Source organism: Pangasianodon hypophthalmus, chromosome 4 (assembly GCF_027358585.1).
Source record: "Pangasianodon hypophthalmus isolate fPanHyp1 chromosome 4, fPanHyp1.pri, whole genome shotgun sequence".
NCBI lineage: Eukaryota > Metazoa > Chordata > Actinopteri > Siluriformes > Pangasiidae > Pangasianodon > Pangasianodon hypophthalmus.
In genome coordinates this window covers 22,020,433-22,047,441 of record NC_069713.1, presented here as the reverse complement: position 1 = coordinate 22,047,441, position 27,009 = coordinate 22,020,433, and the positions used below count along the sequence as shown (strand labels likewise).

Genomic DNA, 27,009 nt, shown 5'->3' with positions numbered 1-27,009 from the left:
AAGAGAGAATCAGCAATGGCACCAATTGCACACCAAATTACAATAGCTATGAAACATGGAATAATAGCTGCCTAAGCTACTTGCTACAATTACCTTGTATTCTGATTGTCGAGCTAGGGTAGCTAAATCCCTTGGACAACTTTTTGTAAAAAATAAGAGTTTTAAAATACTTGCTTTCTTTCTGTGATGTCTTTCCCATTTTCCCAAACCCAGTAAATTAACGTTACTGCATTGGTTTGCAATCATGCAGCTAAAACACTGAGACATTTTAGGTCCCTCTTTATATTAAGTAACTCTAATACCTGCGTAGATGCACATAAACTGTAGAGGCAACTACAGTGTGAGTAATAAAGATGTTTGCACTATTACAGATACCTTCTGTAAATACACAACATGTACTGTATATGAATGTGTAAGTACACACTGTATCACAACATTTGTAACAAGACATTCAAACAGATTTTTAAGAGTAAAAATGATTACTTTTGTATAAAGTGTTGGTTTTCTTTTTTTTGTAATTGGACACATAAATATATAACAGAGCAGGGGTTAGATAAGGGTTAGAGAGGACAGTACACAACAAGGGGGAAAAACCAATAGGACACAGTATATAACAATTCGAGGTAAGCAAGCATGAAGATAAGACAAATTTTAACCCAAGATTGCACATTATATTGCACATTGCACTTATATTAACAAAAAAATGTGACAAATGTGATGTCAGCAATGGAGACCAAGTATCTAAATATGATTTATTCCTGTTTTTAATGGCTGCTATAAGTTTTTTTTTTATAATGTCAAATGATCTGTCAGCACAGGAAGGATATTTTTGTTGTCTTGCCCATTTAGTAATATTACATTTTTGGCTATTGTGACTAATTTTAGTATAAATGCTTGGTACTGTTGGGATATTTGAATAGATCATGCAGTATTGTGATGGATCTAGATTTGATAGATTATGCAGTATTGTGATGGATCTAGATTTGATAGATTACGCAGTATTGTGATGGATCTAGATTTGATAGATTACGCAGTATTGTGATGGATCTAGATTTGATAGATCACGCAGTATTGTGATGGAGAGGCAGTGTGGGATGCTGATACTGAGGATCTCAGACAGCCTGTTCAGGACGTCCGACCAGAAGGACTGGACGTATGGACGTGACCAGAGAGCATGAAAGTCATCATCTATGGAATCTGGTAAGTGTTTACATTTGAAGCTATTGCTACAACACATGCTGTTGAACTTATGTGTGGTGCGATGTTACCTGTGCGAACTCTTATATTGTATTAATGGGGTCGTATGCTACGTTCGAGGTGAAGTTGCAGCTTGTAATTTCCCACCTACCAGTGGTGAAAACCCCCCAAAACAGCCCCTCAACTTGATATTTTAACTCATCAACTTGGGGTAGTCTTCTGAGCTACCAGTTCCTTCCCAGTTTATGGAGTGACATCAGGTCAGCATGACTATGCACACTGTGAACTTTCTTTATTTATAAATTTGTTTATAGCAGTATTGGCTTTAGATTAGTTAATGTACAGAAACAGTACCAATCTATAACATTGACCATACTAATTGCTGTTTTGGAGAGAAAATCATCAACATGGAGTTGCTGTACATCAATTTCAGACTAAATGTTGCAGGAATGTTTGAAGTTCATTATAGTAAACCAGCATCAATAGCAACTCAGGTCTGTAAGTGTAAAACTGTTGTTAAAGTAGCTTTTTATGAGCTTTCGTGGAGACGTCCATTTTTTTTCCCCCACTTTGCATGTTGAGGTGGGAATTGTCTTTAGCATTAGTCTTTCAGGACATAGAAAATATATTTTTGGATATGGTTTGCCAATTTATTACTGTATGATCCGATAACCACTTGTCTATTGGGAAGGATGTTGTGTCATCATGATTTAATTAAGGAGTTTATATATTTGTGATATTATTTTTCTTGATTTGACTTGATTGAGTTTCTCATGGAACTGAGGGATGGTCAGTGGTCATGAACAAGCTGTCATTAAATAGATGTTCCAAACTGGTCACTCTGCTTTCGTTCCATGGGTGAAATATTATGGGTTTGTTGTTGTTGTTGTTGTTTTTGTTGATTTGTTACATAGGATTATGCCATAGTGGAGTCTGAGCAAAAAGTGAGTGATTATTGTTCAGTATTTTATTTGCTTTGCACCATGCGGTCAGAGTCACGTAAATAGTTGCTTTTGTAGCAGGGATGGGTTTTAATGGAATTATCTATAAATGGTAAGTCTTTCAAAAGCAAATCTTGGGTAATTGTCTGTTCAGTGTCTTTTTTTAATTTGTATTATTGGTCCATTATCATACACAGAGTAGTTGGTAAGAGAGAAAATAGTAATAAAAATTTGGAGCACTGACTCCACCGAGGGATTTTGATTTCTGAAGAGTGGCCAATTTTGGGAAAATTCTGGGAAGTGGGACGTGTTGGTTTTCTTGAAGAATAATTATACAGCAATGGTCTACATGTTTTAACCATTAAATACCACCAGTCACTAGTGACCCACTGACTCATCTCCCCTCTCTTCCTCATTTATTTTTTATACCTCCACCACTAGGTGGTGAAGGCATTATGTTTTCGGATTGTCTATGCATCTGTCTGAGATTCCCTTTAGCGCGATATCTCAAGAACAAGTAGTTGAATGTTTGTAGGATTTATATGGAATTATCTTTGTATCCCACAGATGAACACATTAGATTTTGGAATTTATCCCAACAGGGTCAAGGTCACACCAAGGTCAACTGTCTGAAATAGTTTTTCTTCAATAGCTTCCTTCCTGTTTGAAATATATTTTAAGGGTATTAGGAACATAGGCATCCCCATTGCTGCCATTGGTGTTGAGTTCTACTTGGTGTTTCATCTAGATGCCCACCTCTCTATTATTCATCAACCTTTTTGCTTGTGTAACGAATAGTTCAGTATGTGCTTAATATGGCGTATATCGGTCATTAAGTAGTTATAAACATATTCTGTCATTTGTATCAAAATTTTAAAATAAAGCAAAATATATATTTTACTTCTTAGTTATTGAAAGTGTTTTGACAGTTTTACACTATTCTAGAAGAACGTGGATTCAATACAAGCACTGACATGTATGAACTCATGCATTTAAGGGTTAAAGTGTAACTTAAATATGTAGATAGTTTCTGTGTGGTTAGCATGTCGGAATTGCCAAATTACAGAGTGGTGTTTATCTTTCTGATTCTGTTACCATGTTTTAAACCATATTTCCCATTTGCCTGAGCATCACCTCTAACATCATCATGCAAAATGAGAAATGTCTGTCTGCAGACTGTGTCTTTGTGTGCATCATTATGTATGTGGGTGTCAGTGTGTGAGCTTTAAGCTATGATCTCAAAGACACACTGTTCAAACTTTCTGAACAGGTGTTGATTTGTGATTGCACTCTGAGCTGTCAAAATAGCTTATTTTAGATATTTAGCAAAGACGATTATTAACATCTGTGTATGGCTGGCTAGCATTAGTAGTGAAATTGACAACTAGGTATATGACTGTCTAGGAAAATCTTCATAAATTCTGTCAGGTTAGCTCATAGCAAGCTCAAAAACAAAGACTGTTAAAATACAGGTACATATGTGAATGCCAGTGAATTCCCTCTTCTTACTTAAATCAGTGCTACCTGCTCAAAATGATGGTCAGGCGTCCACATACTTTTGGCCAAATAATGTATGCTTTTCTTTTTAAAATAGCATTTTAAATCCATTTTATTAGTCTTAGATTATGGGAAATATCTGCCATACGAGACCCTGTGAATGAGAAATGATTTGTTTCTATAGCTTTAATATAAACCTGTGCTTTTCCTTGCAGTCAACCCCTTCTGACCAATCAAAATTAAGAATTCAACAGTGCTGTGGCATTAATTTACATTAAATAATCCACACTGAATCAGTATTCAGTGGTGGCTGTTTGACCTACATGATTATGCACAGCAGAGCATACAAAGCTGTGACTCTGCAAATTAATTTTGGAGAAAGGCTTTTCATGAGCATTATTTACCAGGGGTGTGTATGCACAAGTGTATGTGTGTGTGCGTGTGTATGTGTGTGTGTGTGTGTGCCAGTTTGGATAGGTTGGATAGGCTTATTTACCTCTGCTGCTAGAGATTAACACAAACCCAGATTAAACGATCAGAATAGCAAAATTCATTTTAAAGGGATAGCATGATAAGAAAAAAAATGAGTGTACACATCCTGGATATGACCAGAGCTGGCTAGCTGGCTTTGAGCTTCCTACACACATACATACATACATACATACATGCATACATACATACATCAAATCGTATTGAAGAATCTTACACTCAGAGCTATTGTGAGTAAATATTGAATAATAAATAAATCAAAATATTAAAGCTTTCATTGATTTATGTCTTGTAGGTCTACAGTAAGTAATTTGATGCTCATGTACTGTGGATAATGCGCTAATAAGTAATGTTCCACTTTCTAGTGGGTGTTTATGTATGAACGTGTATGTTTTGGGAGAACACACTCAGGCTCAGGGGTGGTGGTGGTGGGCGTGGTGGTGGGCGAGGAGGTTGTATGTTGTCTTGGGAATGCCTGGGTTTGGGAGAATAACTGTTGTGATGTATTTATTGTTGCTGTAGGGTCAGGTTGCCAGATTGAGCCTGTGCTCCGCTGATAGTGCCTATGTTATTGTAAGGCCACAAGGCCATCTGATAAGCACTTACTGTGGCGATAAGGCCTGTTTAGGATGGTGCTGAGCCAGAACCCTCAAAAAAAAACACAAGAGTTCAGGGCCCACACTCAAATACACAACCATTACCCAATAAAAAAGGAATTATATGCACCATTGACATATTACAGTAAGAGAGAGAGAGAGAGAGAGAGAGAGAGAGAGCTTGTATGAGTGACAGGCTGGTTATCTGCCCAGGGATCAGCAAAGGGAAGCTGCTCATCTGACCCAGTCAGGGAAGTTAGTGTAAGAGGCTATAGCATGAAATGACATCTCTTCTATGTGTGACTGTGATCATGTGTGTGTGTGTGTGTGTATGTGTGTGTGTGTGTGTGTTATAATGTACTGTAAATCTTTTTAAAGACAGGAAGTGGACAAAACTAAGGAACTCTAAGCTGATCGTTATGGCTTATTCAAAAGAAATGTCAGTTATGAACTGGAAATGATCCGTTTATTTGCCTGAGCAGCAGTGTAGAGCAAGGCTATTAGTTAATAAGTTTAAATGAACTTTAAATTGTCCGACTTTTTCTTCCCCTGTAATTGATATAATGAGGCCATGAGCAGTTATTAAATCCTACTGGATTAAACTGCATTTCACATTTCAGTCATCTATTAAACACCGAACAGCATATATGACTTTTCATACAGTATATATTCCAAGTTTGGTATTATTTTAATTTTTCTTACTGATTGTACTAATTCACAACAGTCTTGAGTGCCGTTTGAATGCAGGCTGCCTGTTGAATAGCTGTGCTGTAAAATATTACAGATTATTAATTAGTGAATGTCAGGTAAGAAGTAACACCCTGATAAACCCCCTGTAACACTTATGAGTAATCAGCCCTAGGCCATATGGAGTTCATTTAAAATCAATAACGGTTATCTGTGTGTGTGTGTGTGTGTGTGTGTGTGTGTGTGTGTGTGTGTGTGCACCTATGTATATGTACTGAAGGGAGGAAGCAGTCATACACACATTCATGCTATGTATTTCCTCTATAAAAACTACATCTGTGAGAACCAACACACTTCTCTCTCCTCACCTTCTGTGTGTGTGTGTGTGTGTGTGTGTGTGTTATGCGTCTCATTGTTGCAGAAGTGCAGGTTATAAACATCCATAATAAGTGAGGATACTGTCACAGGAGTGAGTAAAATCTGTGACAGGAATGTTTGTGTGTGTGTGTGTGTGTGAAAGAGAGCATGAATTTCTGTCTCCCATTCATTCTTAACCCAGGGACAACCTTACTAAGCTCATGAAATGTATACCTTCAGCCATTTTACTTTACACGCACAATAAAGTGAAAATGGTAATGACATATTGGTCTGACTGTGATAAGTTTAATGCAGTCTTGTAAGTCAGAACTCTAGCTTCTCTAGAGTCTGGTGCATTTTGTCAGTAAAAACCAAGAAATGCTTACTTTTACAGAAAGAGGGCATTTCACTGATATGGCAGATAACCAACCACAGACCAAAAATGTGTGATTATCTCATTTACTCACCACTAAGTGCTTCACACAAAACTCTTAACCTTGAAAAAGCAGGATTCCATGAACATTTTTCCGTCCTGTGGAGAACAAATCAGATTGCACCCTTCAAAATCTTAAAGCTTGTGGCCAGAAAAGTGTAGAAAATATATAAGATAATATAAGTGTAGAAAATATATAAGACAATATAATATATAAGCTCACCAGCTAAAACACAAGCTCTTGTTAAAGCCCCTTTAACAAGAGCTTGTGTTTTAGCTGGTGAGTTAATGTCAAAAGCTAGCACCTTCTTTGTCTATGTACTATTCCAATCCCTCAGAGCTTTGTTCGCCAGTTCTGCAATATAACTGTCCCGGATCTGTGAAATCTAAACTCAGCACAGAATCAGCAGAGTGAGTTAGCCAGCTAATGTTACCTAGCTGGTATAACACAACCTGTTTTTCTGAGGGAGGTTATTCAGCTAATTTCAGAACAACAATATGACCACAACAAACGGTAATAAGAAACAAATCTGGTTGTTTCTCGTGCGCATTTTCGTTATCTGATCTGTTATCAAAGCTTGCTATCATTGTCTCCGTGAAGCCTGACAACTGTTTAAGGTTGGAGCATGATGACATACGACATATCTGTCTGTGTCTCTCTGTGTGTGTGTGTGTGTGTGTGTGCATGCAACTTCAGCCTTTTATCTCCACCCTTCTCAACCTTTTAGCACACAACTGGTGAAACAGCACACCTGACACTGGAGAAGGTGTGTGAGAGATCGATTCACACATGCACTCGTGCACACACACAGAGATGATGATTAACTTCTATTTAAACTTGTATAACTCTGAATCAAAGGAACTCAATACAGTCTGAATCAATATAAAGTCTCTAGTGCTACTGTGTGCGTGCGTGCATGTGTGTGCGTGTGTGTGTGTTTCTGTGTGTGTGCACGTATCTGTTCTCTGGTCTATAATATTTTACTCTGCTGTTTTTCTCTAAGAGATCAAACTCAGGTTAATGTTCATAGGCTATCCTATCTTCATGCAAAAAACAATAGGCAAGTTCAAACACTATACACTCTCACTGATTTTATTCTCCCCTTCTGTGTGTGCATCTCTCTCTCTCTCTCTCTCTCTCTCTCCCTCTGTGTGTGTGTCTCTCACAGTCATTCCCATCCTTGTCACAGGATGTTGGCTATTCCTCTTCTGTCTTTGCACAAATGCTAATAAAAATGATATACTGTTGCAATAATCAGTGTCAAACAGTCAACTAGTGTGTGTGTGTGTGTGTGTGTGTGTGTGTGTGTGTGTATGTTTTAGTCTAGGCCAGGAAGGTGAAAGGGTGAAAGTGGACTGAGATCCTAATCTTTGATGAAACTTTGGCAAATATTTCTGAAACTATCAAGCCTATTTAACTCCAACAGTGAATTCAAGCTAATGTATTACACTGTGTGTGTAAGGTATAAAATGTAATATTTAAAACAAGTTTATTTCATTTAGTCTTGGCAACGAATTTAATATGAAACCACTCTACACACATTTAAAGGAAAAATCTATCTACCGGATACCACAGACAGTAGTTTGAGAAAAGGACAGAAAACTTGTTTACTCAAAACTTACATATATTAGAAGTCTAAGGGAAGTTGTTGGAGCATTCAATACCTGTTTATGTAAAACAGAGAACTTTTATAACATACTTTAACAAATTCTTTGATTAAAAGCCTTTGTAAGCTCTAAACCTGTAAAATTTTTCATAAAGAAGAATTTGTGTTTATGTGTATCTGATATACTTGTGTGGGCTGATTGTGTATAGACATAAAACCTAGAGAATGTGTATGTAACTTGAAAGACATTTTTTACTGTATTGCTCCAGTGATAATCAATGCCTAGAAATACAGTAGATTAGAAAAGTTTTCAGACCCTGTCACTTTTTGCACACTTTATTGTATTATAGATATAATTTTGAATGGATTAAATTTACTTTTTGGCCATTTAACTACACACAATTATCCCTAATGACAACATGTTTTTAGAAAGCAACAACAGTGTTTAGAAATTTTTGCAAATGTATTTAAAATTAAAAATTGATATACTGTCTCATTTAGATAAGTATTCAGACCCTTGGCTAAGACACTAAGGTGCATTCTGTTTGCTTTGTTTATCTTGAGATGTCTCCATAACTTGGAGTCCATCTGTGGCATTTTAAATTGATTAGACATGATTTAGAAAGGCACAAACCTGTGTATAAGGTCCCACAATTCACAGTGCATGTCAAACCAAAATCCAAACCATGAAGTCTAAGGAAAGCCCCATAGAACTCTGCAATCAAATTGTGCTTAGACGTAGATCTGGGCATGGGTATAAAACCATTTTTAATTTTTAGCTTTGTTACCAGAGCACACTGGGCTCCCATCATTCTGAAAGTGGAAGAAGATTGGAACCACCAGGACACAGGAGCTGGCCATCCATCCAAACTCAGTAACTGTGCTAGAAGGGTCTTATTTGGTGAGGTGACCAAGAACCCAATGGCCACTCTAACAGAGCTTCAGAACTCCTCCACAGAGAATTGAGAACCTGCCAGAAGGACAACCATCTCAGAAATACTCCATAAATCAGGGCTTTATGGTAGAGTGGCTAGACAGGAGCCACTCCTGAGTAAAAAGCATTTGGCAGGCATTTAAAAGACTCTAATAGCTTGAGAAAAGGATTCTCTGCTTTAATGAGACAAACATTAAACTCAAAATCTGAATTCTGTGCACTACTTCTGGTGAAAACCAAGTACCACTCAACAACTGGCTAATACCATCCCTTCCATGAAGCATGGTAGTGGCAACATCATGCTATGTCCTTAAGAGGCCCAGCCAAAGTCGAGACATGAACCCTGTTGAACATCTGTGGAGAGACCCAAAGAGGCCCAAATCCTAGTGTGCAAAGCTTGTAAAGACTTACCCAGTGAAGATTTGAAGCTGTAATTGTTTCTAATGGTGCTTCTAAAAAGTATCAAATATAGGGTTTGAATACTTATCTAAATGAGAGATTTCAGTTTTTGATTTTTAAAAGTTGTTTTTGTTCTGTCATTATGGATTATTGTGTATAGATTAATGGCTAAAAGGTATATTTAATCAATTCTAAGACACAATAAACTGTGCAAAAACTGAAGAGGTCTGAATACCTGGTGAACCTACTGTACATAAGAACATTTTCTCATCCTAAGACCTTTATTAACCTGACTCGGTCATGCAGGTTTCTGCTTTACAAGACAAGGAGGATCCGTCCATCTCTGTCCACAGAGGTCACTCCCTGCTTTGTCAGCTCGAGATTGGACTACTGCAACCAGTTGCTGGCAGATCTGTCTCTGCGCACCATCCAACCTTTGCAACTAATCCAGAAGGTAGCTGCAAGAATTGTTTTCAACTTCCCCACATTCTTCCACATCACTGAATTGCTGCATTCCCTGCACTGGCTTCCTGTAACTGCCTGCATCCAATTTAAAACACTGATGCTTGTCTACAAAGCCAAAAATGGACCATTGCCCACCTACATTAAGGCACTTATCACAACTGCACCATGCTCCCTTTAGTCCTCTAATGCGACTTGACTTGACCCACTGTCCCTCAAGGTACAAGGAAGACTCTTCTGTTTCTTGGCACCCGGGTAGTGGAATGAACTTCCCCTGGCTGTACAAACAGCTGAGTCACAGTCTTCAAACAAACAGTAAAGATCTACCTGTGCACTTCATTAATGTTTTTGTATTTTTTAAATCACATGACTTGTGTGTTTTCTTTTCTTACTGTACTAACCTCCTCTAACAGGGTTTTCGGCTGATTCTTAGTCCCTGACCTAGTGAACTAGCATGAGCATATGTTTATAGAGACTACAATTTCTCTACAGTTCTCTAACTTGCTCTGGATACGGGCATCTGCTAAATGATGTAAGTGTAAATGTTTATTGCTATACTGTAGCTGGTTTCAGTTTGAATGTGCATTATATAAGTGTTTGTTGATTGAATTTAACATTTTCTGGACTTCCAGTTCTAATTAGAAAATGAGCGATCAAAAGTATTTGCAATTGCATTTTCCTTCACCAAAACTAAAAACTAAAAATATGAATATTAATAGCAACATATTAATTTAATAATATATTATTATGATTAATAATGTTAACAAACTGATAATTTTAATATGATAATATAATATTATTCACGTTAATATTAATACATTAACATGAAACGCTAGTTTCATGAGCCATTAGTTCAGTTAGATACACACTTTCAATATCATAGGCAAGATTATATAAACGGTCAAGTGTTAAGGTCACACGCAAAAGGCCGTGTCACACTCAAAGTCTGGCCATGAGCAGGCCATAAATGCCCCACAACTAAACCGCTATTCGTTTATTTCTGTCACTCTCAATTCAGTAGTCTAAACATACTCAACCCCATAGCCTCTTACTTCATCTCCCTCTCTCTCTCTCTCTCTCTCTCTTTGTCTCTCTCTCAGGCACGCACACATGCACACGCGCACACATGCACACACACACACACACACACACACACACACACACACACACACACCCCACTGTAGAGAAGAGTGGTCACTCAGCTTACAACCTAAATAGTGTCCTTTGAGAGGATATATGTTGTAAAATGTTATTACATTGTCAAGTTTATTAACTTGTTTTGGTTAAAATAATTAGTTTACATTCTGCTAAACATCCAAGTCTGTTTGCAATTGATTCAACATCTTAGATATCTTATTTTCAACTGTCCCATTAAAAACAGAATAATTGTTTTCACAATTATTCACAAATTTTTCACTATTCGCAAATAATGTAAAATATAATTAAATTGCTGTTAATGGTGACTGTTCATTAAAATTAGAACAGTACTGATGTGCACAATCCCACAAACAGGAGTGATATAGTGGCATTTTCAGAAAAGTTTGGGACATTTTCCTGGACTATATCTATTCCCAGGAAGGGAAAAATAATAGTAAATTATTATTTTCTCTGTGAATATTTCTGTGTATGTGTGTGTGTGTGTGTGTGAGTGTGTAATCAGATAAATCAGATAAGGAAACACTGACAATATTAAGTATAGTCTGACTGTTGGCATCCACTGATGAGAGACTCTTAGTTTGAGTTCACCATTATCAGGTGACCTACTTGTGTAAAACTGAAAATTCAAACATCCTTCTACATCCATTATATTTACTATTTCTCCATACAACACTGTATTATTTTGTTAGGATTAAATATTATTTATGCCTGATATTCAAGGTATCACACAACATTTTTTTGCTATAAAAAAAAAACCTTCCCAAAAGAGTGGAGGTTATTAGAACAACAAACGGGGGACTAAATCTGCCTTATACTGTACAAATCTGCAATGTTAATAAATTGGCTTTCAGACTGAAGTCTCATTTAATTAATCTATAATAACACAATAATAGCTTATAACGTTTGTGAGCAGACTCATGGATCCTTCTGGAGACAACTGTTGCCTGTACAATATTTAGCAGTTATCACAGCTCTTGAAGTCTTTCATAATGTCCTTCTGTGAAGTTTTTTGTCTATATTAATTTTTCAATCCTGCATGCCATTATATGCTTGGGTTTAAAAATATACATACAAACTATTTGAAATATGGGCAGTATGTGGTGCAGTTCAATCACCCCCCGTTCAATCGTGAGCTCGGACTCTCCCTGTGTCTGCCTGGGTTTCTTCTGGGTTCTTAGGTTTCCTCCCACCTCCCAAAAATATGCCAGTATGTGGACTGACTAAGATAAATTGCCCCTAGTTGTGAATGAGCATGAAAATGTGTGTATGATACCCTGTGATAGACTGGTATCCCATCCATGGTGTATTCTTGCCTCATGCCCAGTGTTCTCAGGATCAGCTGTGGATCCACTGTGACGCTGACCAGGATAAAGCAGTTACTGAGAGTGATAGAGTGAGTGTTTGAAATATCATCTCCTCAAAAACTAAAGAGGTAGGTCTTACAAAGTTTCCTCCTTTCCTAAGAGGAGTACTGACAACCATGCTCAATTAAAACTCTTAGGCTATTCTTATAGATATTATTCATCTCTCGTATTACTGATGAAGCAAGTTTCAATCTAGTTGACATGCAGGAGACACAAGCTGATTCCAGACCTGAGAACCTGCATGAGCTGAAAAACCTAAATTAATCTTTTACACTCAAGTTAAAATAAAATTGCTGCTTCTTTTCATACTAAAATAATACAGACCACTTAACTCCTTGTCGGGCTCAGCAACTACAGTTAGGTCTAACAATTCTCTATTGTTTCAAATGCCACAAGAATAGCTATGCCAGAAAGCAAGATCGAATCTGAACTGCTTAATATTTGGATGGCTTGAACGATATATAATTTGGGTCAACGCTTGTTTCATGTCCTATCCGAGATTGTATCTTAATGGATAAACAATCTGTTTTGACTATTAATCACTGACACTTTCACTGACTGTCCCCTTCAGGTCTCTTAGGTCATTTTAACACTTTTAGCATTTCGAACAGTTGCAGGGTGGGTAAGCAGGTCTGTATGGCACCAGCGTGGCCTAGGGGAGTCTGGGGTGGAGTGAGGTGTGTGTATATGAGGGAGCAGTCTCTCATTCTTATCTGAGCTACTGCTTCAGCGTGCATTTCCTGTCCCCCACAAACTGCTTCCTGTCCTTGGCGCAGGAGCACACACTGTCCGCCTTCAGACATACACACACACACCCACCCACTCGCATACACTCACACACACTCCCACATGCACACACAGACTGTCGCCAGGCGAGCCTTTCTGGGGAATTACACAATAGCATTGGCTCCTGAGTGCTGCTTTTTACATGAGTCAAGCGGAAGCTGTATATGTGTTAGCACCACACACACACACACATACAACATATTCAGTCTCTGGTAGTAAAATAGATGATGACAGTAATACCGAACCAGCACTCCCTCTGTGCCCTTACTCAGGGGGACAATAGAGATGTGTGGAGGTCCAAATATACTGTGTGGGTGTGGGTGAGTGTGTGTGATGGTGGGAGAGTTGATGAGGTGTTGCTGTGTGCCTGAGTGTGAAGATTGAGGCTGGAATTTACCCGTACTTAAAGAGACTCAGACATTTTTAACTTGTACCTAATCATCATATTTATATAATTATAATTAAAGGTAAAGTATGCAGATAGACTGTTTTCTCTCATCACATCACACACACAAACACACACACACACACACACATGCATGAACACAGAATAAGGTTGTTGGAAAAATAGGATGTGGTTTAGGTGAGGTTCCCAGTTCTTCTCGGAACAGCATACGCATAAGGTGTACTAACTTCTCATAATACACCTTCTGCTAAACTACTCCAGTAGATGAAATGGTTCTGTGAAACATTAATAATGTTAATGAAATAAACATTATTGTTAACAGACTGGCGCAATAAAGAGCACTAATTCAGCATATTGGGTTTTTTTGTTTTGTTTTGTTTTGTTTTGTTTTTTTGTTTTTTTTAACTGATATCAGATTATGCTCTTTATGTGCATCCCATCCCTAAATCTCTCTTCTTCCCATACAGAAGGACACTGAGATATAGACAACTTATTTTACAATTCCTGTGCTCAGGTATTGCAGATAATTTATATAATTTACATTTTAAGTAGGCTATAGCACTGCTTAAAATTAAATCACTTCCTTTTAACTATTTAATAGTGTAGCATCAGTGCAGAGAATGTAATATTACTTAAACTGTTCAGTCACTACTCAGAATATTAATATGTCCATGTATAAATGAAATTCATTTGTACATGAAATGCTTCAGTGATTCCTCTGCATGGAACATAAAGAAACGACTTTCTTTCGGAGCAAACTTTGATTGGGAGATTCAGTATTTCTATCCAAATACATATCAAACCAAACAAGCCTGTATTTATTGAAACATTTTTCATATTGGTTAGACAGTGTCCAAATGAGATGGTGTAGATCTACTGCTGTATGTTTGAAGAATATTAACAATTTGTTTTATTACTAGCAGTGAGTCATTCATTTCTCTTGACTCAGTAATATTACCTGTAATAAGAAGTATTTCGTAAGTTTGTGGGAATCATTCAAATCACACATCCCCTTTTATGACAAATTGCGAAAAATCCGAGCAGAAGCTCCTGTTAAACACACCTGCACTGCAATCCCACCAACGCCACTTCCTCCCGGAACAGACCTGAGCCCGGTTAACCTGGCCAGGTTTACACACACACACACACGCACACACACACAAAACTTTTCATTGAAATATAACAACATCATACTAATTAATCATCCTTACTTAGACATGAAGTCAACATGTTAAGGCTACCAGGTTACTGTGTACAATAAGAAGAAGCGCAGGAAGTGTGTGTTTAATCTGTCTAATCTTTAAAACTTTGTTTTCCAAGTCACTATCTCTGCTTTCTCTCTCTCTCACCACTGTTTGCAAATGTAGCCACACACACACACACACACACACACACACACACACACACGCACACACACACACACACACACACAAACACCTACACACACACACACACAGAGAGAGAGAGAGAGAGAGAGAGAGAGAGAGAGAAGTATAACAGGTCTACTCTTTGTCCTGTGTGTTGTAGTCGTTGTACAGTGACACAGAACTTTACAGCTCTTATATCAGTTTCCTGTTCGGAGACATGAACAGATGTGACCCTACACAAAATGATCACCTCATTTCATTTTTCAAGCAACAAAACAACAATACTTTTGGCCAAACTGCTGAATTTTACAACAAAAGTAAGTCACAAGTGACACCCTGAAATGTGCAAGAGCAGCATTATGAATAGCTCTGACATTAAAAAAAAAAGTTTAGGGGAAAGTTTTATACCAGCTCTCATGTGGACTCTCAGTGTGACTCTCAGTGATGATGGGAAGTGCATGCATTTTAGACTTCATTAATCTGAAATGTAACGAATTAGGCCTTAAGAGCCCCCAAAATCAGATAATGACACAAACCAAATATTTTCGACAGTTTTTTTTTTTTTAATTAAAGAAATGCTTTATAACCCAATCATAGGATTCATTTCCAGGGGGGTTATTCAGCTCTGGTGTCTCCATGGTCCCGGGAGGGTACAGCGCTTGTGACTGAGTCTCACTTGGCTGATGAGCTCTAATGTCCCATCTTCCTCGGCGGTGTTGCGCGAGCCCTCCCACCGCACTCGCTATTGGCTGCTGCTGCGCTTTTAAAGCTCGCGGCATCCCTCCGCGTTATTCCGACTTTTTTCAGTGTCCCGGAGCGGGTCACTCGCATCTTCTTTCGCTCCAGAAGCGCAGAAGCGCAAGCACCTGCACCAGATCCAACTTTTCTGTCCACATTCGCGCGCGTCAAGTTTATCCGGCTCCATTACAGCTTAGCTAAAAAAAAGAAGAAGAAGAAGAAGAAGTCATTCTCGGCCCCGCGGTTATCGGAGGGTGCGGGTTATCGCGAGATGAGCAGTCCCGATGCGGGCTACGCCAGCGACGATCCGAGCCAGGCCCGCGGGACCAGCTCAGCCATGATGGCCGGCGCGGCTCAGTGCGCGTGGCCGGAGCCGCTCAGCCCGCGAGCGCACGCCAAAGCCAAGAGCGAAGCGTGCGCGGCGGCGCGCGGGAAAGGCGAAGCGCGCATCCGCCGGCCGATGAACGCTTTCATGGTGTGGGCCAAAGACGAGCGCAAGAGACTGGCACAGCAAAACCCCGACCTGCACAACGCCGAGCTCAGCAAAATGCTCGGTGAGTGGCGGCAGCTTCATGCGCAACATCACTCCTAAATCCGTGAAGGTTTTGTGGCATAACCTCAAAAAACTCTACCACTTGCATTTACCTCGACTTCTGCTCACCTGAATTTGCTTTTCCTGGCAACTCGACTTACTTTCTAAACTTATCACCTTACTTACTGAATGAAATCCTCAGTAGACATTATATTTAGGGATCTGCCTACTGAAATGTTATATAACCTTAATTAATTTAGGAAAAAAATCCTTTCAGCAGAGATTAATTTCATAAGGTCTTAATTTACTGAGAGGAGGAAGGGCCATTATTTTAAATGGAACAACAGCATTCACAATTAAGTGATTTGGGTTTTATTCGTTACACTTTATTTAGCAAAAACTTCATGCTTTTTTTAATGAAACGTTTATAATTGCAACTTTCTCATTATACAGTGTAGTGAGTTACAGGTATACAGCACTGCCTTTAACTATCAGCCTAATCATATACTGTGGAGCTTCAGTATACTGAGAGAGTAATCAGGAGTCTTTTATTATTATTATTATTATTATTATTATTATTATTATTATTATTATTATTATTATAAGTATGAACTGATGAGTTTATAACTTTTGTTTCTTTAGAAATCCTTTTCCAAATGTAACTTTTTGTTGATCAGGACTAAATAGTTTTAATATGCTTTGCATTTAGCAGACGTTGATTTTTACTCTACAAAACTTATGTGTTTAGATTTATTGAATCTTTAGTATCACCCTTAAACATTTAATCTCTCCCCTAGGGAGTTATTGTTTTAAAATTTATTCGAGTTTACTAAAATATTTAATGCACATTTGTGTATTCATAACTTAAGAGACATGAGTAATAAAAGCTAGTTATGAAATTGTACCCAGCACGGTTATGTGTTAAGTGACTTCATAAGTGGATTTCTTAAGGGATTTGGGCAACGTTAGAATATATATTTCCTCAAATAGTACAGCTAGCAGATGGAACATAGCTAGGAATCAAAAGGTCATTGGTTTGATTGCAACTGATAACAGCCTGCTACAGCCATTATGCCCTTGAGGCACTTAACCTCCTAATGTGAGGTCTCTGCAACGGACACCTCAAGACCTGATGAAAAAGTTGCCTAAATATTAAAGTAAAAAGATTGTTGCAGCCTATACGAAATATGAAAACAAGCTGCATTCGTTATATTACATTTATGAATAATACTTATGAAAAATACTTGCCGTAGTGTCCACTGTGCTCTCTTTTATGCTGTTTTTTTAATCGTTTGTTATTATTTACCTTGACACCATCTGGTGAAATGTTAGAACGGTGTTCAAGATCTGTTAAAAGACTTATACAATATTTCTCCTTAATGCAAGAGTTACATATGTGCAAGGCTATAATCTTTACAATTTGGTTGGAATGTGTATAATTTAATTAGTATTTTCACACCAGCACTAAGGTGTTTGGTAATGGAGCTGCGCTTATTCATTTCCTTTTACACCTTGGAATTGTGAGGTCTGTAGAAAACGTTGCAGAAACTTTGCTAGGAATGATTTGCTCTCTTTTTTCTGGGCAAGATATGCCAAGAATGAAGTCTTATCCAGTTACAACTTGATACGTATTGTACATGATCTACATATAGTGTTTAACTTTTTAAGATAAACATTTTGTACATTTGATGTTGATGATTTTTTCATTTGAGCTAAATGAACTGGATCTCTGTATTTTGTTAGGTAAGTCATGGAAAGCCCTGTCCATGTTGGATAAGCGACCGTTTGTGGAGGAAGCGGAAAGACTGCGCGTGCAGCACATGCAGGATCATCCGAACTACAAGTACAGGCCTCGTCGTCGCAAACAGGTGAAGAGAATCAAGCGCCTGGACTCTGGCTTCTTGATGCCTGGGGCAAGTGAGCCCCAGGGTGCCCTCAGTATGGAGAACATTGAGGTGGGCTACTCCCTCCCCCCTGGGGGTTTGCCTCAGGCTGGTCTGTCTCAGTACTGCGATGCCCAGGGCTTGTTTGAGCACTACAGCCTTCCCACTCCTGACTCCTCCCCGATGGATGCGATGGGGACAGAGAGTGTGTACTTCACTGGCCATTCTCAGGAGGACAGCTCTCACATGGCTTACAGCTACCATCACCAACAAGAGTACGCACCTCTAGGGCACCAGCACCCCCTCGTTAGTACACAGGCTCAAGGCAGAGTACGAAATGACACACACTCACATGCCACGACGCACTCACAGGTCCACACACACACCACCTCCAACTTACATTTAGTACACTCTCACAGCAACACACAAGCCAATCTAATGAGCAGCTCACACCCTCAGGAACTCGGTAATGCAAATAGCAGCATACATCATAATATTAGCCACAATATCAATCCTCACCATGCGCATTCATTATCTCAGGCCCTTTTTAACAGAAGCCTGTCACCTGGCTCCAATCAGGCCCCGCCCCCTGCATACCTGGGGTGCCCATCTACCCTAGGTGTTTTTTACAACCCTGCCTCTCAGGTGAAACGCCCGCTTGAGCAGCAGTCACCTCCACAAGAAGGGCACACGCATTCACACACTCCTTCTGATCAACACTCCCATACACATACAGAGACGTGCCGGCATGCTCCTGAGATGCTAAATGAAATGGGTTGTGGTGAATTTGAGCAGTACCTGTCATATGGGCTTCCTCATGCAACCATGCAGGGGTCTGACCTCATCTCTACTGTACTGTCTGATGCTAGCACTGCTGTGTACTACTCTAACTATAACAACACCTGAAGCTCCTGTATCACAGCAAACACCCCTGAGCCACCAATAATGACTTCTGAATGACTTATCACACTGGTGCCACATCTTGCAGAGACATACACGTTTATATTTGTATATATATTTGTAGAACATAATGAAGGGAGTTATGAATTTATAAATGTTTAGAATTGTATGAATTGTATAAATTCACTTAAACTTGCTTAATTAAACATTTAAAAATGTTTTTAAAGGAGACACAGTAATGCTGAAAAACACTGTACATAAGTCCTTTTATAAAATGAAATGTCATTAATGTATTAAAATGTAATTTCATACTTTTTTGCACTTTTAGGAAATAAACATCTCAGTGATTAATATTTTGTCATTGCTTTTATTACTATTAGTATGTACACCCCTACAAATATTTGCATTGTGTACTTCTGTCCCATTTTTTCTCCCCTTTATGTGTTTGTGTGCATGTGGTTGTTTGTGTGTGTGTGTTCATGCTGCAGGAACTGCGATTAACACACTTCTTCCTGTTTATTGCAGCTCTGTTGGCTTTGATGACTTAAATATGATCGCAATCTCTTCACCTTCACCAAACAAAGTCCATCATTAACATCAATAAGGACCTGAGCTCCAACTCCCCCCCCACGCCACCTCTCAACACACACACACACACACACACATACACACCTTCCTACCCACAAACAAAGGCTTGTGAGAGCCTGAGAATAAAAGTCAGGCCAATGGAGGAACCACGTATTGCGCTTTGTCCCATAATAGAAACAATTACTCTGCGTCGATCAGCGTGTTGTTCGAGTGTGTAGTATGAGTGCGTTCATTTTCTGTTTGCAAAAGGAAGAGGCTTTTTCAGAGGAGGTCACTGACACTGACCCCACGTCCCTTTTTAGCCTACTGACGGAAACAGCAACAGGTTTTTGCACGAAGACCTCCAGATTCCCACACACACAGACAGTGTGGACCACTTGGTAAGTGTGTGTGCGCATTTCATTTTGTGAGCCTAGGGCCAAACAATAGGCCCTGTCTCCACCCTGAATCACCTGTATTGGTGTGTTTGTGCATGTAAGAGAGAGTGAGCTGTATGTGGCGGGGGTTGGGGTTAGCCGGCTAGCATCTAACTAATACCCATATTAACAGGCAACTAATGAAAGAAAGACAACAGAGCCTTGCACATACCTTTGTGACAACAATATTGGAAAGAAAAAAATGTATTGTAGTTGTGTACATGCACATACAATGAATATTAAAAGTCTACACACCCCAGTTAAAATGGCTTTTGTGATGTAAAAAATTAAACCAAGATAAATCATGTCAGAAATTTATAAAAATTAAGTGAAAAATGATCAGAAACATTTTAGGGAAAAATAAAAAAGTTACAATAACCAGGTTGCATAAGTGTGCACACCCTTTTATAATTGGGGATATGGCTGTGTTCAGAATGAATCAATCACATTCAATCTCATGTTCAAAAGTAATTATCATACAGCTGTCATCAAAAGACCTGCTGTGTCTGTAGGCTTTTCTTGGCATCTCCTTGGTTTCATCTGATTCTTGAAGCCATGGTCCATGTGGGTATCTCACTTGTTTCATTATTGTTCAGGAAAGGGGTATAAATGAATACCATGGAACACTGTGATCAACAAGTGCCATCATAAACAAGTGGAGAAAATGGAGCACCACAGTGACATTACCAAGAACAGGACGTCCTTCCAAAATTTACAAAAGGACAAGACAAAAACATACCAGGGAGGCTGCCAAGAGACCAACGGCAACATTAAAGGGGCTACAAGAATATTTGACAAGTACTGATTACACTCTGCATGTGATAACAATCTCTCATATTCTTCACATGTCTAGGCTATGGGGTAAGGTGCCTACACGGCAGTCCTTTCTCACAAAAAATATCTAAGCTCAACTAAATCACACCAAACCATGTGGCAAAATGTGTTATGGTCTAATAAAACCAATTCCAATACATATAATAATTCCATAATTCCTAGAAAGCTGAAGATGAAAAGGAATTTCAACTTTCAGTATGACAGTGACCCAAAGCATACATCCAAATCAACAAAGGAATGGCTTAATGAAAAGAAAATCAATGTTTCTGAATGGCCTAGCCAGAGCCCAGACCTGAATCAAAAAATCTGTGGGGTGACCTGAAACGGGCTGTTCACAGGAGATACCCTCATGATATTACAGATCTAGAACATTTTCGCAAGAAAGAGTGGGAAAATATTGCCAAGCCAAGATGTGCCACACTGATAGACTCTCACCCAAAATGACTGAGAGGTGTAAAATTCAAAAGGTGCTTCAACAATGTTTCAGTTTAGGGATGTGCACACTTGTGCAACTAGGTTATTGTAAGTTCTTATTTTTCCTTTTTTCCCTAAAAAGGTTTCCGATTGTTTTTCACTTTATTTATATACGTTGCAATTTCACATTAAAGGTGAGAAAAGATCTGACATGATTTATCTTAGTTTCATTCTTTAACTTCACAAAAACCTGTCATTTTAACAGGGGAATTTTATATCCAATGTATGTAGGCACATTGTCCACCACAGACAGTTGGTATTGACAAGCGCTCCTCACATATACAACAGTATGGAAATAAGGGAGTTGTGAGTGTGTATGGTTTTATACGCACAAGCTCTGTAAGCACAGAAGGGCACAATGTCCATCAGAAGAGGCAGCTGCAATAGACGGGGCGTCTCCTGTCTGAAACGGAATGTATGTGTGTGTGTGTGTGTGTGTGTGAAAGAGAGAGAGAGAGAGAGAGAGAGAGAGTGCATGTGTACGTCAACGTATGTGTGTTTGACACATGTGTGTGTGGGGCTGAGTGACTCGGTTTTATAATCCTTGGAATATGAGTCTCCTCCCTGGCCTTATCGCTTTCATAGGCATGGCTTTCCCAAACCAAACCCGGTTCAGTTGTGCACATCTAAATATAAACTTACACTTGATCAGCGCTCCCAGCTCTGACACAACAAGCTATTTTCACTTATTTGACCCTTAGGAATATATATATATATATATAATCACACTTTTATACACACAGTTTTAAAAATGTTCCAGTGAGGCAAGAGTTTAGCTTTGAATGTTTGCCGTGATAGAAACCTGTGCATGAATTGCCTGAAAATTAAAAATAAACACGTTTCCATTGTTGTATACAATGAGTGATGTAATTCAACGTGTTTCTAAATTAGCTTTCCCGAAGTCTTTGCCACCCTGGCTTTCACACAAAATCTTTTGAAACGCACAAATGTAGTGCTGTTGTTTTGTTACATGAGCCTGAAAGCAAGAGGCCAAAGGGAGAAATGGCAACCATATCAGCTCAAATGTCCATTTGCAATACATTTAACTTGTATTATTAACAAAAATATTGGTTTCTTTATTTTTAATTATTAAAGTTCAACAGTCATTATTACACTCCTCTTAAATAATGTAAATCATGTGTGTTCTTTGCTTTGCCTGAAGCAGATCTTTCAGGGGTAGAAATAGGACAATTTTATTGGTTTCCTGTGCAGCTGAGCCTTATAACAGTATAAACTATGTCATGCACGAAGCATTATGTTCTTATCTTATTCTTTAGTTATGGTATATTTTATTGCTCTAAGCAGTAAACAGCCAATCAGGAATTATCCTTCAATTTGTGTTATTTATTTGCTACCTTGTTCCATATGTTTTTATTGTTAGTCTTGATTTGAGCTACTTTAATAGAGCATGAAATGTACATATCAGTACTGTAATTATTTTAAACTGTAATCCTTATAAAACATTTTTAATATAGTGATTTTAGAATAAAAAAAATAGGTCATGTTTCAGAAGCTGAATGATTTTATGAATTTCTGAACAAAAAGATGAATTGTGCTTCATTGTGTTTAATACTGGAGCATTTGTGGAAGTTTTTCAAGAGCAACTGTCTTCACTTCCTTGGCTTAGATATTGTCTCGGCTACTTAACACATGAAAGATGAGCTGGGAACATCCTCAGCTGCTCAGGAAACAAAGTTCCCTAAAATTGACAGAACTTCCACTAGTCTGGGAAAGAGAGAAGGATTTCCTCCTAAATAAAAATACATCAAAATAAAACTAAATAAAGAAGAAAGGTCAAAACATAACACAGGGCATAGACTTTTGTCAGAGTCAGACGTCTGTGAGTGTGTGTGTGTGTGTGTGTGTGTGTGTGTGTGTGTGTGTTTCCCACGCATGTCCCGGAGTGGAGTCACAGCAATGTTCCTGTTTATCAGTGAAGTTCCACATTCACACCTGAGCAGAACAGGAACAGACAAAACCAGCATAAATGCAGATAATGCATGTTGGTTTTTTTCTGACTTTCTGTAAGTGAAGCATCATTTGATATAGATTTAAGCAGCAAACTCATCAGAAAATCATTTAATAATGCCTCTACTTAGCTTCTCTAATCTGAATACTATGTGTCACTAGTTAAGCTAAAATAGATGTGTACTTTGTAACTCTTTGTAGCCAAGGATCCTTTAAAAAAAAAAAAAAAGAAAACTCCTAAAAGACCCCTTCCTTTTATTTTATGAACAAAATATCAACATAACACCAACTATTCCAAATATTAACCCCATTATTTAAATGTGCACAATAATATTTTGGCAGTTTACTGAAACCACAGAAAATTTTTATTATTGTGTATATATATACTTTTATTAAAATTCTCATTACATTCAAATATTTACAGACCTACTGTTTTGAGTTCTTGAGGTTTGGATTAAACCCATTCAGAGTTATTATACCTCATAAATAGACTGGTATAAAAGTTACAAGTCAATCTGTTAATAACTATAAGAATTCAATAATCTATATAATAGCATTGATAATGGTGGGTTATGATTTCCACTACTGTAAGAAAACAAACAAACAAACAAACAAAACTGTGGAAGTGCACTGTGAGAGCCATGGTCTTAGAGGGCACAGAATCCATAATGCACTTTGCTGTTTGTACAGAAAAGGAAGTTAGCCACCATTTCAGACACAGGCTTCAACACGTATAACTATTAAATAACAACAACTAATAATATATTATATAAAATAATAATGCATAATGCAGAACGTTTTCATACTGGTAGTATTATAATACTGTTAGCATTTTAATAGTAATAAGGTTTAGGTAAATATTGCTGAAGCCTGGGACATGAGCTGCTGTAAGGTTGATGTTTTGGGGAGTTAGTGTGTACAGTGCACTGAGCCTGTATCTTGATATGCACTGCATAAACTATAGCTATGGGGCTCTCAAAATAAAAATAAGAGTAATTAAGAAAAAATGGAATGACTGTCTGTTCAGTGATAGGATGTATCCGGATTATAAATACACATTTTGGGTAATGATGTACAAATACAATAAGTGTAACAAAGAAGTTAGCAGCCTTAAATGAAGCCAAGGTCAGGCTCTTAGCTATTAGCCTCGGTTTGTAGCAGACTGCAGTGTCCCTAAAGAACCGCGCTGTCAAACAAACATGTCGGTTTGACTTTTCGACAGGGCTTTTCTTTTTTACTGAGAAAAAAAAAGTTTTAAAAGCCTCATGAAGAGCTAAGAAGTGAATTTGAGGTAGTCAGTTGTTATGAATGCTGTGCTGTGTGAGTGTGGGGATTTTCCCGCCAGAGGGCGCGCGCGCTGCATAAGTCACGCGAGACGTGTGCGTGACCTGAGAGAAGATGGCGGAAAACGCTTCATGTATACCGTCTCGTTTAACGTCCTGTAGCCTATATGTGTTCATTTATGAAAGTTAACAGTTTTAGATAAAATTACCTATTAAGGCCTGTAGTCTTACAGACAATGTCATTATTCATATCATAATTTTGAAGTCTTCAAACTCAGGACTGTTGAAAAATCCAGTTTGGTCTGACTCAGCTACCAAAACACACACAGGCTGAGCTAGAAGAAGCAATAGTGTGATGTTAGAAATAATTCAAATAGAGGTTAGTCTGATTATATGTTTAATTTTCTTATTATGAACCTGAAACACTGAAAGGATTCATGTACAGATTATATTTATTAGCCAAGCAAATTCAGCTTGGTTTGATCAGCTACCAGGCCGAGCTGGTGAAGCTGTAGTGCTGGTAGAAAGGAAACTTCTGAATTAATAATGCTTCATGATAGACAACTTGTTTTTAAGAAAATAACACAACTCTAAGGCAATTTAATAATACTGAGCCGCTAAGGGGACATGGTGATGGAAAAAATGACATGGGAGGAACATTTCTATTTCGATGCTTTTTCACTCGCAAAACTTTTGTGTTCCCACAAGAAACTTTGCATTTGCTGACAAAACTTTTGCGTTCTCTCGCTAAGATATTCGAGAGACTGCAAATATCTTTGTGAGAGAACAGATGTTTTGTGAACAAACACAAAAGCATTAAAATAGAAATTTTCCTCCCATCTCATATTTTTTTCCATCATTATGTCGCCTTAGGGGATCTGTAGAATATCTCAAACGTTTACTGACAAATTTAGTCATGTAAGGAATCTGGGAAATAACTTTGACCACTTCAGCCTGTGTTTTGGCGGCTGGTTACTGATCAGACTAAGCTGGATTTTTCAGCATATACAGCAAATGAGTCTAATTAGAAATGAAGCATGTGTGGATTTAAGCTGAAATAGTATTTTTTGTAATATTTTTGAGATTTCAAAAATCAAATTTAAAATTTTACAGAAGAGCCAAGAAGAGAGAACAGTTTAATGAGTGGATTAGTGAACTGTGTGTGTGTGTGTGTGTGTGTAGGTTAAATTTATGGACAGCAAGCTAAAGGTGAGGCTATTGTTCTGTCGTAATCTACTCTGATAGCTATTTCCTTATGACATTAAAATGGGTGTATCAGAAGTTAAAATAAAATAATATCATATATTGTAGTAATAGTCACTTAAGGCATAACCTAGGGCTATGTATTATCAAATATGTTAATAGGATGACATACATTTCATTTCAAGTGTCTATTGTCTATTGTTTTTTAACTTCAGTGTATGTCATGTGTATGTGTGTGTGTGTTAACTGCGGAAAGACCTGTGTGTAACCTGGTACATCGTCTGGCTGGCATAGCGGGAGGTTGTAGGGCAGCACAGGGAATTCCAGTGGAAGATCGGTCAGGACCTGGAGCAGCGGGGAGCCGGAGCAGCACAATCCTCTGCTTCCTCCCAAAAGCACTCTGGCAAAAAAAAAAAACCTGGAATTATCTCAATGTGTCAAACTGAGTTTCAGTTTCCAACAGTGCTTTTTGTAGGGGGTCATCCACTTGAAGGGTCATCAGGAGTGCAGGTGAAAGGGACAGACAGAATGAGGTTGGCACTGGCAGGTAGGGCGGGATAATGCCATTTGCTGTTGTGTGCTTGTGTGTATACACACACACACACACACACACACACACACACACAAGTCATACAAGTTTCACATATCAAACATATCCCTTATTTCATCCTAAATGTGTCACAAATAGTTTCCCACTGAAAAAGGGCTCAGGGATCTGGAGCCGGCGCCGAGACTGCAGCGGAGTGTTAAATATAGATACACACACATTCCATCCACACATCTAAATACTGCAGCGCTTAGATCTAAAAGAGACCTCAGTTTGCCTTTGTGTGTGTGTGTGTGTGTATACGAATAGTATAATACAGCAGAATTTCATGCTGATTAAGCAATGAATAGGCACAATTCTGATATTTCTGTCACGAGACACCATTCTGCCACAGACTCTCTTATCAGTAGCAGGAAAAGGCTTTCTTCTGGTGAATGTTTGACATTCCTCCTCTCAGTTTTGTTTTGGGAATAGGACACATTCAACAGGAGACCACACCGGCATTCCACACTTCTTCAGTTCCTTCACATCTAACACTCATCCCTGTGTATACACACACTGTGGAAAAAGGGTATATTGCCAGTGATAAATTATCTTTTCTTGAACCTGTTCCAACTTCATACTGTATGCTCAATAATCTGTATGTATGCCTGCGTGCATGTCTCTATGGGTTGTATGTAATGTTTAGTCAGTGTGTGTACTGATTCCATTTTTTTAAAAATAGAGTTAAAATAGATCTTGACTCCTTGAATGTTTTGTGATGTCAGAAAGAGCTCTTACTCCTTAAATTAATTTAAAGTGCTTCATTGCCATGACAAGCTTGGGCACATTTGTATCACCAATGTTGGAAGAATGTATCTTAAACCTGCGAAATGTTTAAATTGCTCTGCCTTAATTTGTGAATTTAATTATTCAGCCTTCATTTTTTCTCTATCTGTCTCTTTTCAGTTTCTTTAATGATTG

General features: G+C 38.3%; 1 protein-coding gene and 1 long non-coding RNA gene across 2 annotated transcripts; both read left to right on the top strand.

The window, feature by feature from the left end:
* Positions 1 to 15,463: 15,463 nt before the first annotated feature.
* sox17 (SRY-box transcription factor 17) lies at positions 15,464 to 19,073 on the top strand. Its single transcript, XM_026936104.3, has 2 exons — positions 15,464 to 15,972; positions 17,694 to 19,073. Exons 1-2 carry the CDS (start codon positions 15,690 to 15,692, stop codon positions 18,737 to 18,739), a joined length of 1,329 nt encoding a protein of 442 aa, XP_026791905.2. The 5' UTR covers positions 15,464 to 15,689; the 3' UTR covers positions 18,740 to 19,073.
* Positions 19,074 to 24,384: 5,311 nt separating this feature from the next.
* Positions 24,385 to 25,959, top strand: LOC128317044 (uncharacterized). Its single transcript, XR_008301641.1, has 2 exons — positions 24,385 to 25,505; positions 25,756 to 25,959. It is a non-coding gene; the product is annotated as an uncharacterized LOC128317044 (long non-coding RNA).
* Positions 25,960 to 27,009: the final 1,050 nt, after the last annotated feature.

Bases quoted from the DNA above. Each gene is read 5' to 3' on its own strand.
- sox17 (XM_026936104.3), top strand. From the start codon at position 15,690: ATGAGCAGTCCCGATGCGGGCTACGCCAGCGACGATCCGAGCCAGGCC. The intron at 15,973-17,693 runs GTGAGTGGCGGC...GTATTTTGTTAG, and splicing joins CGAGCTCAGCAAAATGCTCG to GTAAGTCATGGAAAGCCCTG.